Below are 17,651 nucleotides of genomic sequence, written 5' to 3' on the forward strand. Positions count from 1 at the left end.
ACCCAAGAGGTGACAGAAAGACAATAAAATTTACTACATTCCTAAGAAAATGATATGTTAACAATAGTAGAAGTTGGGTAAGTTTGGTTGCAGAGAAACAATTTTGAATATGCAAATCTAACAAGCATATAACTTAAATTACTGTAAGGCTCAAATATGACACTACCTGTGAAACCATCTGTTAAATGTCAAGTCTGTGCATCTGTCAGGCCGGAGGTTACTGAGGGCGATGGCCAGGTCGACATAGCTGTAATCCACAGAGACATTTAATAGCTTTCTAAGCCAAGCTGTCTTCCTGCTCTGCCCAGGAAATCCTGGCAAATGTTGGTAACAGCAATATGGTAACAACTGCTTAACTTGAACTGTAATCATTTTTGATTTACCTGTCTACCACCCCGTTTGCCAGAAGTGCTAATAAGCAGAGGAGTGGTTATTGAAGCAGAGGAGAGGAGAAGCAGAGGCCATGAATAACCCATCACCTGGAGCATTAGCTCCTGGACACCTAGTATCTGACTCTACTGGCAAACTGATTAAACACTCCAGAGTTGAAAACACTCTATCTTCATTTAATTATCGAAAGTACATAATTACCTGTTTAAGAATATAAATGAGTTACTATTAGGAATAAAGTTTAGGTCACTTAAGACTATTGGGAAATTAAAAATTCGAGTTGCTGGTTAAAATGGAAAGGAAAGAGTGCATACACAAAAGTAAAGGAGAAAGAAATACTGGTTAAAAATGATTTATAGAAAGAACTTTGAAACCAATGAAAACAGTAACTTTTCCTTATTCCAGAAACAATTAAGAATGAGGTCAAGGGGCAATATGCTACATTAGGATTTACTTGCCTGTTTTTGCCTTTTTTTTTTTTTTTTAAGAAATGTGATCTTGTTTTTACTCTAAAAAGTGATCATGTAAAAGTATGAGATTGTTTTACATTCTTCCTACATAGAAAGTGTAGACAGACATCTTCAAGGAGTGAAAGAGCTTAAAAGAAAAAGTCTGTGAATCTATAACAAAAGCAATAACTTAGTCAATTTTGCTTAAAAACTCATTAGCTATGTGCATTTTTCTGTATGTATATCATACGCCAATAAAAAGTTAAAAAAATCATTAGTTAAAATACAAATGAAACTGTCTAAATAAATCCTGAAAAACAAAATGTTTTGACAGGGATTTCAGAGTAATAGTAGACAAAGAAAAAACCAGAATAATGCTAACGGATTAGCACATTTCATGAGGCTAAAGAACCCAATAATGCTGGTGATAAGTTACTGGGACTGGAAAACTGAAAAATGAATCTTCCTGGTGGCTACAGGTACTCTTCCTCACGATGACATTAGCAAGTAATAACTGACTTTTAAAAAGCCAAAAACATACTGGAAAACAACTCCCTTCCCTGATACCAGAAAATGAAAGCTTAGTTGTAGATTTACACCCATGGTAATGATGTCTTTCTCCCTCCAGTTCTTACAAGCAGCATCCCTGGGCCTGCCCGGGTATCCACTACCCCAGACCTCCCAGAACCACTAGACTCAGCACACTTGGGAATTCCATTAACCCTGGTGGGCTGGGTGGAAACAAGTTTGTTTCTCCTGGTCCTACAAAGATTGGACTGTTCTGGGAATGCATTAATGTCCCTCACTTCCACAACGGTCCCACTACAGGATGAAGATGTCCAGAGTTTATGGTGCTGGATCCAAACAAGAAAGCAGAAAAATATAACTGAGGTGCAGACCACATCCATACCAGCCAAATCTCCAAGGGAACTGAGATTTCAGGACTTTGTGTAATCAGTCTTCTCTTTACAACACTGCATATTCGGGGTATGTTTCCCACTAGTAACCCAATTCCTATAGTACAAGTGATTTTTATCTGGGCTATATTGATATGACCTGGAGTTCCATCTTTAGCCATAACACACATGTGAGAAAAAAAAGTTGACTAATGTTTGTTAAAGCTGATAGTATTTTATTTTTGTCAATTTAAACACTTACCTCTTTGACGCTATGTGTTACTGCCCATATTAAAAAAACTCTTGACATCACCTGGAAAGAAGTCAGGACAACAGAAGATGGAACAATTCCTGAAAGAAATTTTAGGATGGGTAAATAAATGTATTGTACTAAGTTTCAAAATGTAATAGATTTTCTAAAACATCCAAATTTTAATGTTTAAAGCCAAAACCATCATGGGCAACTGAAACTTATCTACATTGCTATATAGACTATGTTTTTCTATGTAGTCAATATTAAAACTTTTTTCCTCCCTCAAAACAATAAAATTGTTAATGGCAATAGCAAACCATAGAATCTAGGTACCTTTCGTAGGTCTTTCAAAACCACTTATACAGGTAGAGAAAATAAAGCCACTGCTTAACCTTTAAAATTAGACGTTGAAAGTTCCTTTTGCAATATGCGTTTCAAATATGAACAGGCAACTATGGAAGGAAAATCAATGGTATTTGCGTCACTGGAATATTAGAAGCTCCTGGATATCAGACTTGATAATGGTTAAGTTGGCATCTTTTATAACCCACTTGAAGATTCTGCCAACAAGTGGACAAAATCAAAGTTTATATACCATTTCTTCTTACTTTGTTCTTAACAGTAAGCATTGGTACAATTATCTTCCCAATGTTCTCAAGTTATAACACTGGAATCATGTTTAGTTACTTTAGATAATCATCAAGTTCTGCTAAGTTTACATTTCTTTGGCTTCTCCCTTCAGTTCCTACAACCACAATCTAGAGACCAGCCACCACCATTATATAAAATTCTTCCCTCCTTTAATTCATCTTAAACCCAGCAATAAGTCATTATCTGAAAACATTCTCCTATCTTTGTAACTTTACACTGGCAAGGAACTGCTACAAAAATAAAATCTGGAAGCAGAATTACGGGTATGCAGTCCAGTAGCCCCTCCACCATTTCTCTCTGGTCTTACTGCTACCAGCAACTAGACTTACCAACTTCCTGGACCTGTCAAGTTGCACGTGGGCAACTCCACACCTGCCAGGAACCCCTCACCATGGGTTGTAAATTCTTCTTCCGCTTTAAAACTAACCTCATCTTCAATACATTCAGTGGACTATCCCTGATCAATTTTCATTCTCCTAAGCCCTCTAAAATACACTCAGACTTCTAGACATTTATATAGTTGGACAAACTACAACTTGCCAAAAGACCATGTGCAAATCATATAAAGCTCTATAGGTTTGGCTATGAAAGAAAATTATATCTTAGAATGAGTTTTAAAGAAGATCTGGGCTTTGAAGAGGTAGGGTTTGGTTCTCAAAAGCAAGTAAAATGGACATGTCAAGCACAATGCTTGGCATATAAAGATGCTCAATAAACCTCTGTAGAATGAATAAAAGAAAAATATAACTGTATGGACATATAAATCAATGGAATAGAACTGAGAGTCCAGAAATAAACCCTCACATTTACAGTCACTTGATTTTCAACAAGGGTGCCAAGACAAGTCAACGGAAAAATATTTATCTTTTCAACAAATGGTGCTGGGACAATTGGATATCCACATGCCAAAGAATGGATGGAGCTGGGATACTTTCTTACACCATATATAAAAAGTTACTCAAGATGGATCAAAGACTTAAATGTAAAAGGTAAAATTATAAAGCTCTTGGAATAGAGTTATTTACATAGATGTAAATTTTGTGACCTTGGATTAGGCAATGGTTTATTAGATATGATACCAAAAGCACAAGAAAAAAAAAAGGGCTTTATCAAAATTAAAAACTTATGTGCTTCAAAGGACACCATCAAGAAAGTGAAAAGAAAACCCCCAGATAGGAGAAAATATCTACAAATATATATAATAAGGAAATATATACAAAATATATAAAGAACTCATAATTCAACAATAAAAAAAACTACCCAATTTAAAAATGGCAAAGAATTTAAATAGACATTTTTCCAAAGAAAATATGCAAATGGTCAATAAGCACATGAAAAGGTGCTCAGCATCATTAGGGAAATGCAAATTCAAATCATAATGAGATACACTTCACGCCCACTAGGATGGCTATCATTAAAAAGACAGATAATAACAAGTGGTGGTGAGGATGTGGAGAAGTTGGAACCCTCATGCATTGCTGATGGGATGAGAAAATGGTGCAGACACTCTAGAAAACAGTCTGCCTCAAAATGTTAAATACAGAATTACCCTATGACCCAGCAATTCCACTCCTAGGAATATATATACCCAAGAGAAATGAAAACATATGCCCACACAAAAACTTGTACATGAATGTTTGTAGTGGTACTCACATTAGCCAAAAAGTGGAAATATTAAAAATGTCCATCAACAGATGAATGGATAAATAAAATGTGGCAAAGCCATACAATGGGACATTAGAAATAAAATAAATAAAAAGTAATAAATAATAAATAAAAGGAAATGAAGTAATGATACATGCTACAATATTAATGAACCTTAAAGCATTATGCAGAGTGAGGAAGCCAGTTACAAAAGATTACATGTTGTATGATTCAATTTACATGAAATGTCCAGAGTCGGCAAAATTATAGAGACAGAAAGTAGATTCGTGGTGACCTGGGACTGGAAGGTTAGGAAGAAAATGGAGAGCGACTGCCAATAGGTACAGGGTTCCTTTCTGGGGTGATGAAAATGTTCTAAAATTGATTATCGTGATGGTTGCATAACTGTAAATATTGAACTGTACATTCTAAATGAATGAATTGAATGATATGTGAATAAACCTTTTATTTAAAAATATGTACGAATGAAGTACAGAGCCTGATGATATAATACGTAATACTGCCAAAGAGGCTAATTAGTGAGTCAAACATTAAGTGTATATACTTAGCCAGATCGCATTTCAAATAAGAAAAACTAAAAAAGATTGACAAACAAAAGTTTTCCTAAATGAGTTATTAAGCACTTGCTACTCAAGGAAAGATCACCACTCTTTCTAGCTTCTTTTTTTTTTTTAACTCAAAGACCAGCTCATCACATAAAAACATGATTTTTTTTCCCCCTTTTATTTCTGCTCTTTCTTTTTTTACCACTGAAACAATGGGCTAGACTGCTAACGGTCTGAGCAGTGCTCCAGGGCTGCTGCTATATTTGGGTAGGGATCAAAAAAGTCCAGGATCTGGACCTCAGATTTCCAAGTTCAAAAATCTAATTTTATGCCACTCATGAGCAAGAACCAGGCTCTTGGGAGACTGACTCATTAGTCAAATCCTAGTTAATAAACCAAAATGTCAATTTATTCACTTGTAATAGAGGCACAGCCTTTGTAATTACTAAATGACTGGGATTTTAGAGACCCTCATCTAGGGGTGCTTTTTTGTGCTGTCAAAATCAGAATGCTTTGTAAGTGTGACTTTAAACAGAGGCATTTGGGAGATCTGAAGATGAATATCACAATTCAGTTACATACAACTTTATTAATTATCCCTTCTCTACTATAAAGCTCCCTTTTCTAGGAAACATGAATATTTATATATGTTTCCCTTTCAAAAGTGCTAAACAAAAATTATCTGATTGTTTTCCTTAAAAGTAAGTTTTGGTAACCAAAAACAAAGATTTACTTTTCTGGTAAATTTCCCACCAGTCTTTTCTTCTAAGTATATTTTTAAATACAGTTCAACTTCTATTGTTTATACTCTTTGTGGTTTGCTTTTCTCATTTAACATTTTAAGAAATTTTCTATCTTACAACATATTCTTCAAAATTTTTAACTTGATTCATAATATTCCTTTGAGTTGAATATATTTGTTTACCTATTCTCCTTCTGTGAGACATTTAAATTTCTCCAATTTCTTTTTTTTTTTTAACATCTTTATTGGAGTATAATTGCTTTAGCTCCAATTTCTTGATACTCTAAATGAAGTAATGCAGTATTACAAATAACACTTAAAATTTTTTGAGGCTTAGACCCTTTTTTTAAAAAAGGATTATTTCCTTGGGACAGTTCCCAGAGGTATAACTGCTAGGTCAAATGGCATGAATGCCTTTAAAGCTCTTGAAATATACCGCCAAATTGCTTTCCAAAAAGTTCGTATCAATATACACTCCCACCAGCAGCATACAAGAGTGCCTGCTTTAGCACAGCCCCAGCAGTAAATTTAAATCTTAGTAAGTTAGGGAATAAAAAGCCAATCGATGCTTTCTAATTTGATGCAGATGCAGAGATGTTTCTGGCTTTGCCTGCAGGTGCTTCTGCATTCCCTATCCAGGGAATCTGCCTAGTTAGGCACCTGAATTTTTTCCAAGTGATGCCATCCATACCAACTCTCACTTAGCTTCTACAGCATATGAATCTACCTCAACCAGTCACCCAGCAAATAGCACTTCTGGCCCTCACCTGACAGCCCAATCTCAAAATGCCTTCTCTAACAGATCAGTAAAAAGGCCAGTGGGAGAAACGAACCCTTTCATGGGGAAGACCATCTGAAGTCCAGGAGCTCCAAGTTTATCCTTGGATTCAAGCCAGACAAACAATAGAGGGCCTCACAGATGAAACATATTATTTTAGCTCTGAAAAGAACTGACATCACTGAGTTGGGTTTATTGTTATCATCAGGTCGGTTTCATAAGAACTGGTTATAAAATTATTACCTTATTTGCTGTAGGAATGGTATGCAGTGTAATATCCACCCTATCACTCAATGCCCCTTCTATAAAGCCTCAAGTGGGAAATTTGTTTAGAAACTTAATGTTAAGAAGTGTTTGCTCCTCTCCTCTCCTCTCATCATTCCTCTCCAATGATAAGAATTATATAACTCAGTTGCCCTTTTCAACTTGGTAGTCAGAAAGTTTCAAGCCAAATATGAAGCATACTACATTACTATATTTTGTGTTTAAGTTAACACAAATCCTTGTGGAATGAGGAATATAGATAGATAAGACAGACCAGATCCTCTTTCTTTTCTAGACTTCTTACAGTCAATCCCACTGTGTTAACATTTGTTATACCATTACCCTTTATTTGAATACAATGTTCATTAACATAGCATGTTTAAACTACCCAAACCGCACATTTTTTTTTATTGACTGCTTCAGTTGGTTGTTTCCAAATGACGGAGAGATTCTGCCATCTTATCAGTAAGCTATTACTAGATCAAAATTCATTCAAAATGGTTACTAGATATCTATTATTTGTTAATTTAATTCAACAAACATTTTTGGAGTACCTACTCCATGCCAGGTACTGTTCTTCATGCTAGGGTTACAACAGTGAAGGAAATGTCCCTGCCCTCATGAACTTACACTCTCAGGCTATAACTGATTTACTTTGGGATAGCTTTTATTTTTAGCACGTTTTTCCTGAAGTTGATGTGGGGCTACTAAACATTTGTAAATTGGAAAATGGCATGAGTACTTCTTGGTTTCAGAAAGATATCTCTGTCAGCAGTGTGAATCTTTGGCAAGGCAAGGTTATACACTGAGAAACAATTATGAGAATTTACGTTGAAAAGGCAGTGAACTTTTGAAGCGAAACACTGGCAGATAAAAGAAACACAGGCACTTGTGTGAGTGCACATAATAAGTAAAAGCTGTATAAAGGGGATTCGGCAATCAGTTTCTTGTTTCTCCAGAACCAGGGTGCTCTGAGGACTCTCCAAACAGCTGAGCCCTGCAAAGCTGAGTAGCACTAGAAATCCTCCCTGCCTGGTGCAACCCTCACAAGGGCCAGGGTAGTGGGACTGGGAGACTGGCTACATATGACCAAGACCAGGTTGAAAGTTAAGTACAGGAAAGGCAACACAGGCTGGGAGCAGAGTAGGATAGTGTTCAGACGGAGCCCACTACCAAAGCAAGAAAGGAGACACAAAGTTGGTGCCAGAAATTAAACTAAATGATGGAAATTGAAATCAGAATCTCCCTACCGAAATTCCAAATCCATTGAGCTAAAAGTAATAAACATTAAATAACAACAACAAAAATCACTAGCAGCAACCAGAAAGGAATGGGGTACAACTTTATGCCATATATTTTAAAAAGTGCTAGCCAAGAAAGGATTATTGCACACCTCCTGCTTTGTTCCCAACTCCCAAAAAGTGATATTGGTGAATCAACAAAATCGCAAGAATTTTCACTAACAGGCCTAGATTTGGAGAGAAACACAAATTTCTGACTGGAGTGTAAGAGACGTGGAGGCTGGAAAGTGATGGGGAAGTAACTAACTGGGAGCCACCTCACAGAAAGGCTAACTAAGCCTTTCAGACCCCACAGAGTTGGAAGACTGGTACAAAGTTCCCTATGAGGACAGGATATACTTTCTACAGGGTTGAGGAATCCCAGGATGAAGCGATTAAATCTCAGAAGAGAAGGAAGAGCTCACGTGTTTTTAAATAAGTAATTTGTTCACACTGTTCAAAACTTTTAAAGTATAAAAAGATACACAGAGAAAAGTCTCCCTCCCAGTCTCATCCTACTACCACTCAGGTGCCTTTCCTACAGGCAACCAATTAATTTTTTGTCTATCATTCCAGAGATATATTTTAGGTATACAACAGCAAATATGTAAGTCAATGTATAAAGATACATTTATACACTCTTTTTCCAATTTTCTCCATAATGAGTCTTTTCTTCTTTTAAAAATATCCTGATGATCTTTCTATAACAATACATGCATACAGTTTTAATTACTGAGGCTTTATGTTTTAATATCTGTGTACTCTCCTAAGCCCTACCACCATGCCCTCAGCATGTAGAAAAATACATAAATCAGGAAAACCTTCATCCTTAAACTGTAGCTTAGAGGCGAAGACAACTGAATCTTAAATACTGTGGAAATGCAGTCAGGGAGGATTCAGTAACACAGCAAATAAAATGGCTGGACAGGGCTGCTTGCCCTTTAGCAAGACGAAAAGACATGGCAACCATATGAACATAATGCAAGAAAAAAACAAAAATAAAGCATGCATTGACGGCAGGAGGAGAATTCAGATAGATTTGAAGCACAAGAAGGATCTGAGGCACCACTGCTGACTTTTAAGATGGAGAGGCCATGTGCAAAGACTGGAGAGCAGCATCCAATTGCTGAGAGCAACCTCAGGCCAATAATCAGCAAGGAAACGGGACCTCAGCACTATAACCACAAGGAACTGAAATCTGCCAACAGCTTAGAAGCAGATTTTCCCCTAGAGTCTCCAGATAAGAACCCAGCCCAGCTGATACCTTGATTTTGGCCTTGTGAAATCCTAAGCAGAAAACACAGCAGAGCCCACTCAGACTTCTGACCTATAGAATTATGAGCTAATAAAAAGGTGCCGTTTTAAGCCAAAAAAAAATTAAATCAAGAATAAATAAAATAAAGCATGCATTGCATTTAGGGGAAAAGTCAAAGATTAAAGCAACTGGAAGGAAGATAATAATTACAGAAGACAAAGACAATCCAACACAAGAATAATTGTTATCCCCAAAGTAGAAAACCCAATATATGGAACAGAAAATGTATTTAAGGGTGTAATCCAAGAAATGAAAGAACTAAATTTGTACTGAAAGAATACACTGTATCCCAGAAAACAACTGATAGTGAATAAGTAAAACCAAGAACTTTCTTGGTTAAAAAAATAATACTTTGGGATCCAGGAAAAAAAGCAAGTTACCTACAAACTGGCAAGAAAATCAGCCTGGCTTCAGACTTCTCCACAGCAACATTCAATGTCAAAAGACAATGAAGCAACACTACAAAGGTCTGAGGGAAAGAAAGTATGTTCAAGAATATTACACCCAGACAAGATGTCATTCTAGTGTAATGGCAAAAGGTAGACATCACTAAATATGAATGAACTTGTCACACAATGCCTATGTGACTGACCCTGAGAAACACATGTTGTCAGAAATTCAGCCAAACAAGATATAAATCAAAATAAAGAACTCAGGAATGGAGAAGTCATGGCAAAAGGGCCCATAGTAGGCAATGAATCCATTCATATATAACACTAAGACAAAACAATTATGGTTATAGAACAGAGTATAAATGCTTATAGTTTGTAATACTATTAAATTAGTAACAATTTAAAAATGGAGTCAGGGAAGAAGAGATGGAAGAATTAAGAGATATTGCCTAAAATATTGTTAAACGTAATTCTAATCTAAATTTTTCATAATCTTTTTGTTAAACTTTAAGGGGCCTTTTAGTAAATAATATATCTCTCATGGTTAAAGGTTTTATACCATATTCTTTTTTACAAACTCAATAATTTTAATGAAAAAGAGCATGTATAGCATAAGCTATATAACTTGATTTTTCTATCCATCTACTCTTTCTTCCTTATATTAATATATATGTGAAAAGAATGCTCCCTGGGATGATGTTTATCTAATATAAATGACGATTAGCACTACTGGTACAATGTTTTAAAAACTTTATGTACTTTTACACATTGTTTGAACTCATAAAAAACAGTTAAAAAATTTAAATTAATAAAATCATCATTCTTAACAAGAAATGAAACATTTGGCATCAGCAAAAGATAATTCTGGAATTGAACTAATTCCAATCTTAAATAGGAATTTTCTTAAATATTTTCTCTTAGAGTACAAGCTATTCTTAGGGAAACAGAAAATATTTCTGGCCAAAATGAAGAGAAGGGTGGGAGTATGAAATTCAAGGAGGAAGATGACTGGCTTCTTTTGTTTTTTAAAGAAGGAATGACAGAAGATCAATTTTCTTTTCTTTTTTTCCAGAACATAGAAAACTGGCCATGCCTCTTGGGCTTGCAGCACCTGACCCCCCCAGAAAGCAATTTTCAATATATTTATCATAACCACACTTACTTTATTGAGCTCTGACAAAAGAAATTTGTGTCTTACACTGAAATCAACAGCAAAATTATGGTATTTATATGATAAGCTCTGGATTTATTTGAGATTGGCATTTCAAAAAGATATACTAAACTGTAAGATGGCATTACATTTTGTGTTAAAAGGATAATGTTACTAAGTGCTTATTTTTTACCAAATTGAAATGGATATAAAGGAAAGCATAAGAAATCAGGTACAATGATACTTCATGTGTCTAGCATTGGGAAAAACCGTGTAGTTAGAATGAAATCTTTTCCCTTTATGTGACAAAACTTTAAATACAGAGGGCATGTATACCCCAAATATGTGCTTTAGGGTCCAATCCAGCGACATGCTACTAGCAGTCAACTTACTCAAACTCAACAGTATGAACTCAACCAAAAGAAAATAAGATAGAAAAATAACTTCATGCGGGCAACTTTACCCAGCATTTCACAGTGTGAATGTGTGCACCGGAGTGAGTGGTGGTCTCAGGTCTCCTGGCCATGTTGATTGTGATTTTACTGTTCAAAGATAATATAATATTCACCTAATGAGGCCCTAAATGCGAGCCAATTATTTTATCCGGCATTCAAATGAAGGAAAAGTAAACACTTTCCACACTGGAGGGAAAAGTGCCTGTGCTGGACTCACTGAGAGTCGATACTAACTTGTACTGTTGTATGAACAATTTCAGGTGTTTTTCATTGGAATTTTACCTCTACATAAGCAATTCCACTTTAGGAGACAAAGCCACAGGATATATATAACGCATCTTCATGGTTCATTAATTTTCCCTGAAATTCTGGGGGGAAATCCATTTTTACATTAAAACATAAAGAAGGGGACTTCAAAAGTGCTTCATATTTATGGCAAGTTATCTGGTCTTTACTCTCAAACCCCTGGAGAGTAACTATACTCCTCACAGATGTTAGGCAGACTTGAGTAAAGCTGGAAAAGCACTATGATACATAACAAAAATATAAGGTAGGAAGTTGAGTGTACGGAAAAAGGGGTAGAAAAAATCTCTTGAAACCATGGGAGAAATCAATACCTAAATGGATGTGGTGAAGGCCTGTACACTTGCTTGGGGCAGAACACAAACTTGGCTTAGAGCTCCTTTATGACTAATGTAACGAGAGAAAACAATCCACGTATAATTCAGTGTACATGAAAAAAGCAGAACCTAGGGGCTCGTTTTTGTTTTTTTTTTTTGGCCACGCCACCGGGCATGTGGGAACTTAGTTCCCTGACCAGGGATCAAACCCACGCCCCCTGCATTGGAAGCGTGGAGTCTTAACCCCTGGATTGCCAGGGAAGGCCAGGGGCTCGGTTTAAGCCATGTACTTATATGTAAAATGGCTTTGACTACAGTAGTAGTTTCAAGTTTACTGGATGTCCTCTATACACTCTTCTGTTTGTTTTTACTGTTTCCTGTTTCAGATAGTCGGCTCTCAGAGTGTCTGCCACTAGCTTGCTCTTCCAGTTAACTGAGGTTCTTTTTTTTTTTTTTAATTTTTATTTATTTGTTTATTTATTTATGGCTTGTGTTGGGTCTTCGTTTCTGTGCGAGGGCTTTCTCTAGTTGCGGCAAGCGGGGGCCACTCTTCATCGCGGTGCGCGGGCCTCTCACTATCGTGGCCTCTCTTGTTGCGGAGCACAGGCTCCAGACGCGCAGGCTCAGTAATTGTGGCTCACGGCCTAGCTGCTCCGCGGCATGTGGGATCTTCCCAGACCAGGGCTCGAACCCGTGTCCCCTGCACCGGCAGGCAGACTCTCAACCACTGCGCCACCAGGGAAGCCCAACTGAGGTTCTTACATGTAAAAAGTAACAGTAAACTGGCTTTAAGAGATCCAGAGGCCTCTGAAGGAAATGAGCTCTGGAGGGTTTTATCAAATATCCAGAGGCTTTTCATTTGTTTGTTTACTTTTGGGGTCTCCATTTTTAACAAAGTTACTGGAAGTCTAATCTCTGAATGAGAGCAAAATATAAACATAAAAAAAATGACACATTTCCAACCATTCTGAAGATAACATATTATAAAAGGGAGATACATTTTGAAAAAGATGAAAACATAAAAATATTAGAAGCCATTCTCAAAGAGGACACAACAAGTCAATTATAAGTCATGGAACCTCACTCAAACCTCTATATTATAGTTAGCATTCCAATAGCAAATTGCCATCTGATTAGTTTTACTGTTCATAGAGCTGCAGGTGTTTGAGATCAGACTGTTAAGTGCAGCCTTGAAATAGGGATAGTTCATATACATTTCACCAGCAAAACTACATCATAAGCTTTTCTTAAAAAAAAAAAAGATTTATTAGTATCTCTATTTTTACACTTACCAAGTTTTGTCTTAATATACTTAAGAAAATTCTATTATGTAAAGCTTTTTCAAAAGGCTGAACCCAATCTGATTGTCACTTACTGGAAATAACAGAAGATCTAACATCAAGTTTGAGAGTATAATCATTTCCTTACTACTTGAAAAAACCAACAATCACAGGATTTCACTTAAGCAAACCAAGAAATACACTTCTACTAAACCATGTTCTTTCTCAGAGTTCTGCCAAACCCTGTGAGTAGGGAAGGCAGATTGAAGATGAAGTTTAACTTTACTAGAAGGTTGTGAAAGAAGGCTTTCTTGGGAAAGATTCTTTATTTAAAAGAGCAAGTAACCACAAGGGTTATTTAAATATGGTGATCTTTAGCTACGAAAATCTTGGCTGTCAGAGTTGGAAAGGATCTAAGAGATCAAGTTCGACTCAATTCTTGATAGATGAGGAAACTGAGGTGTGAAGAGGTAAAGTGACTTGCCAGGCTTACATGATAGTTGAATACAACAAATTAATATTTATGTTTAAAATTTGGTGGTTATTCACAAAGAGGTTAATTATTGGTCAATATATAGCTATAACAGAATTAAAGTATTAGCAACCAATATCACAAAAGGTTAACATTCGAAGCACATAAAGACACAATTGTTTTTGTCTTTTAAGAAATCAAGACCCTAATGGACAAATAAGCAAAGGGCGTAAGTAGATAATTCACATAATAAAGAACATAATAAACAAACATGGAAGTATATACAATTTCATAATTAGCAAAAAAGTAAGAAACAAGAGTAACCTCTGATTTTATATGATTAACTTAGTGAATATTAAAAATAATCCTTTGCAATTCAATTTGGCTTTTTTTTTTTGGCCCCGCCCTGCAGCATGTGGGATCTTAGTTCCCCGACCAGGGATCAAACCAGCGCCCCCTGCAGTGGAAGCGCAGTGTCCTAACCACTGGACCACCAGGGAAGTCCCAATTTTGCAATATTTTTGTTAAAAGAGTCTTCATACTCTTTGAATTAGTAATTACATATGAAAATGTATGCAAAAGGCATAATCCAAAGACTAAAAAGTTCACATATCAACAGACATTGGTTGAAAAATTAATATTTAAAAATGGGGACAACCTAAACATTTTCCACTGGGAGGCATGACAATACATCTAATTCAGTGAGATATTTTGTAATTAAAAAATATCAGTGAATACAAGATAAGCGTGAAACACCCTGTCATATCAGAGAGTAAGGACACTAAAAAGGTGACTGAGGTTCTATCATAAAGGACTCGGAAGACAATCTGAAGATGCTCCCACTGGCCAAAGATGGTCAATTTGAGCATTAAAAAGAAGAGATACAATGGACTGAATCACACCAGATATGTTAAAATTCATGAGTTCATGATGATAAAATAAGAAGCAAAGACCTTCACTGTCCCTTTGACATGCTCTGATTTGTGTTGTTTGGAGGAAGGGGTGTGTGTGTGCGCGTGCACGTGTATATGAACGTGCATCCATTAGTATCAGTGCCTGCCTGAGTCAGGAAAATGACACCTCTGGTTCTGTATGAGGACAACGGTGTATAAAGCAACATGAAACGCTAGCCCTCATTTTGTTTTAACTTACAGACTAACGTCAATTGTTCTCAGAACTGGATTTTTTCCTCAAAATTGAAACTGCTTTTCCTTTTGGGTTTAATGAAGTATTGCTAGTTGAAGTCAGTTTGACATGGTGACAGAGCTGTTAGACTGATGAGAAGTGTTGCTGCCTGATTTAAAGCCAAACCCTGAACCCTTATAAAGAATAAAAAATATTGGGCTTCCCTGGTGGTGCAGTGGTTGAGAATCCGCCTGCCAATGCAGGGGACGCGGGTTCGGGCCCTGGTCTGGGAGGATCCCACATGTGGCGGAGCAACTGGGCCCGTGAGCCACAACTACTGAGCCTGCGCGTCTGGACCTGTGCTCCGCAACAAGAGAGGCCACGATAGTGAGAGGCCCGCGCACCGTGATGAAGAGTGGCCCCCGCTCGCCGCAACTAGAGAAAGCCCTCGCACAGAAACGAAGACCTAACACAGCCAAAAATAAATAAACAAATAAATTTATTTAAAAAAAAAAAAGAATAAAAAATATTGTATATGGGAAAAAACCCCACAAACTTGTGCTGGTTTTCTTTAGAGGATTCTGGGAAACCAACACATTATTCTGAAAACTGGTAAAGGGAGAAAAATCAAGCTTGAAAAAAAAGAATACATATATCTTGTTATGTCACAAGAAACTAAGGAAAGCAGTTTGGAAAGGGTGAAGGGAACTGGATAAGTGGAGAACCAGGGTGGGACAGGGACTCACTTTTCCCTGTATACCCTTTAATGAATTACCTATTTGAAAAATAAACTCATTTAAGTATCACTATAGAGATTATGTAAAAAAATGGTTATATTAAAGGAAAAAACTCAATCAAACGGTAGCCACTCTGATTATAATAATGTAAAAACCGTATATGCACGTAGACCAGGCCTGGAAGGAAACACAGAAAAACAAAATTGCTGACTAGACTTGCAGAATTTAGGGCATTTTTTCCTTTACATTAGAGTGAATTCCCTTGTTATATTTATAATGTTATTTGCCCAATAAATAATGTTAAGGTGGCATTTAAATGGGAAACATAGTATTTTCACTCTGTTACCCATACTTGTAGGAAAGCCCAGATATTTGAACCTTGAGCCCATAATCAAGGCACTAAGAACCATTTGCAGGTAACTTGACTCTTACTGTAAGCAAGAGATCTAAGAAGGATAAAAGAAAGGGTATACTGAGGGCTGTTCATACAGTAGATGTTAAAAGTACAATGACTCTGCCCAGCTCTATTTCCCATTCCTGCACTAATGCGGGGGTGGAGGCGGTGGTGGCATTCACTGAGTAGGAGGCCAGCAGAACATGGAAAGAGCCTGTCGACAGTGCATAAAAGACACACACTGAAAACGCTACTTGCAGGAGGAGTGAAGCTTGTCAAAGTACTGCAGAGGCTGGGAAAGTGAAGAGAAGAGAAAGAGCAATTATAACCTGAACCTAACAATTCCTCAGCTAAATTTAACTAGAGAGGTGGAATATATCTGCAGCTTGAAAATGATAGGCAAATGAATGTTCAGGTACAAAAAGGCCCAACCTACACAGAACTTTAAAGGGTCATTGTAAAAAAAATTTCTATTTTCATACCAATCATCTGCTATTATTCTGAATATATTTCAATTGTGAACCCCCCAAATAAAAAAATGGGCTTAAGGAGGTATAAGGAAATCCTAGGCTCAGAGCAAAACCTTTTATTTCTTGTTATAAGTCAAAATCAGTAAGGATTTATTAATGTCAAGCTTTTCCAGAAATATTACTTTAAAAACTTCTAGCTATGAATAATGAAAATTAAACAGTAACTTTCATTTACCTTTTCAAGGTTGAAATGAAATTATTTATTCGAAGCCTTCCAAATTTTTATGTCAAGAGATATCTCAGTTAATATACTTATTTACCCTGAAGTATGTTCACAAATAGTTCCTAAATATATTACTTAAACACCTAAAATACATTATCCTAAAATACAAATACTTTATATGCATTAAAATGTATATCAAAAAGGTAATGATAACTATTTCTCAGTAATTAGATTAAATCGATTTTTACTTTCTTCTTTATGTCTTTCAGTATTAGCTGATTTTAAAAATAATATGCATGTGTCACTTTTATATAGAAATAAGGTTATTTTAGAAATAAGGCCTTTTCACTTAAAAAAAAATCACCACAACATGATTTAATAGCCACCATATTACAAATTCTGTTAAAAATAAAAATGGGTAGAAGTTCAATCAAAACAATGTATAACTGTTTTCACACACAACTGATTTACAATTATTTTAGCAAAAAAAAAAAAAAAATCACATGTAATCAAAAATCTAAGTTGCAAACAGCTTTTGGAAGAGTTTATTTATTCAGGTACCCCTTATTCTAATAAAGACTTTGCTGGGAGGAGCTGATCATATATAAGGTCATTACTGAGATTTATGATCACGTATATTACTTAGGGGTACTGAGATTTATGACCATACATATTGTCTAGAGGTAAACCAATCTATGTTTTTAATTTTCAAATCCAACTTTAAAAATATAAAGCAGATTAATTATTCACATCAAGTACTCTAATATCACTATATTCTGTTGCCAAGTGGATGGACTCATGGATTGCTCTACTGGCTCAAGACTTGAGCAACCATTCAAATCCTTTGTGGCAACCACTACTGGTTGATTATTCACTGTGCATTTTTCTCTCTTCCTTACTAACAGAGCACTGATCTTATATGGAATAGCAGTGTACCCTGCTAAAACACTAGCTTCTTTGGAATCCCCTGCAGTTGGAGGAAGCCATGTGGCACAGTTCTGACCAATGAAAAATAAACAGTTTCTGGAAAGCCTTGCTGTGCAGCCACTTTCTGCCTGTAATGTGACATGACACCACATAACTCATCACAGCCATATTATAACTA

At 36.2% G+C, this 17,651-nt stretch overlaps 1 protein-coding gene across 1 annotated transcript in view; it reads right to left on the reverse strand.

Annotated features, from left to right (window-relative positions):
* The window catches only part of HACD2 (3-hydroxyacyl-CoA dehydratase 2), an 86,632-nt gene that overhangs the window by 27,566 nt on the left and 41,415 nt on the right, over positions 1–17,651 (reverse strand). The window contains exon 4 of the mRNA XM_061193178.1: positions 1,998–2,086. Within this exon, the coding sequence (XP_061049161.1) occupies positions 1,998–2,086 (89 nt within the window). The remainder of the gene's footprint in view (positions 1–1,997; positions 2,087–17,651) is intronic.

Source organism: Eubalaena glacialis, chromosome 6 (genome assembly GCF_028564815.1).
Source record: "Eubalaena glacialis isolate mEubGla1 chromosome 6, mEubGla1.1.hap2.+ XY, whole genome shotgun sequence".
NCBI classification, from domain to species: domain Eukaryota; kingdom Metazoa; phylum Chordata; class Mammalia; order Artiodactyla; family Balaenidae; genus Eubalaena; species Eubalaena glacialis.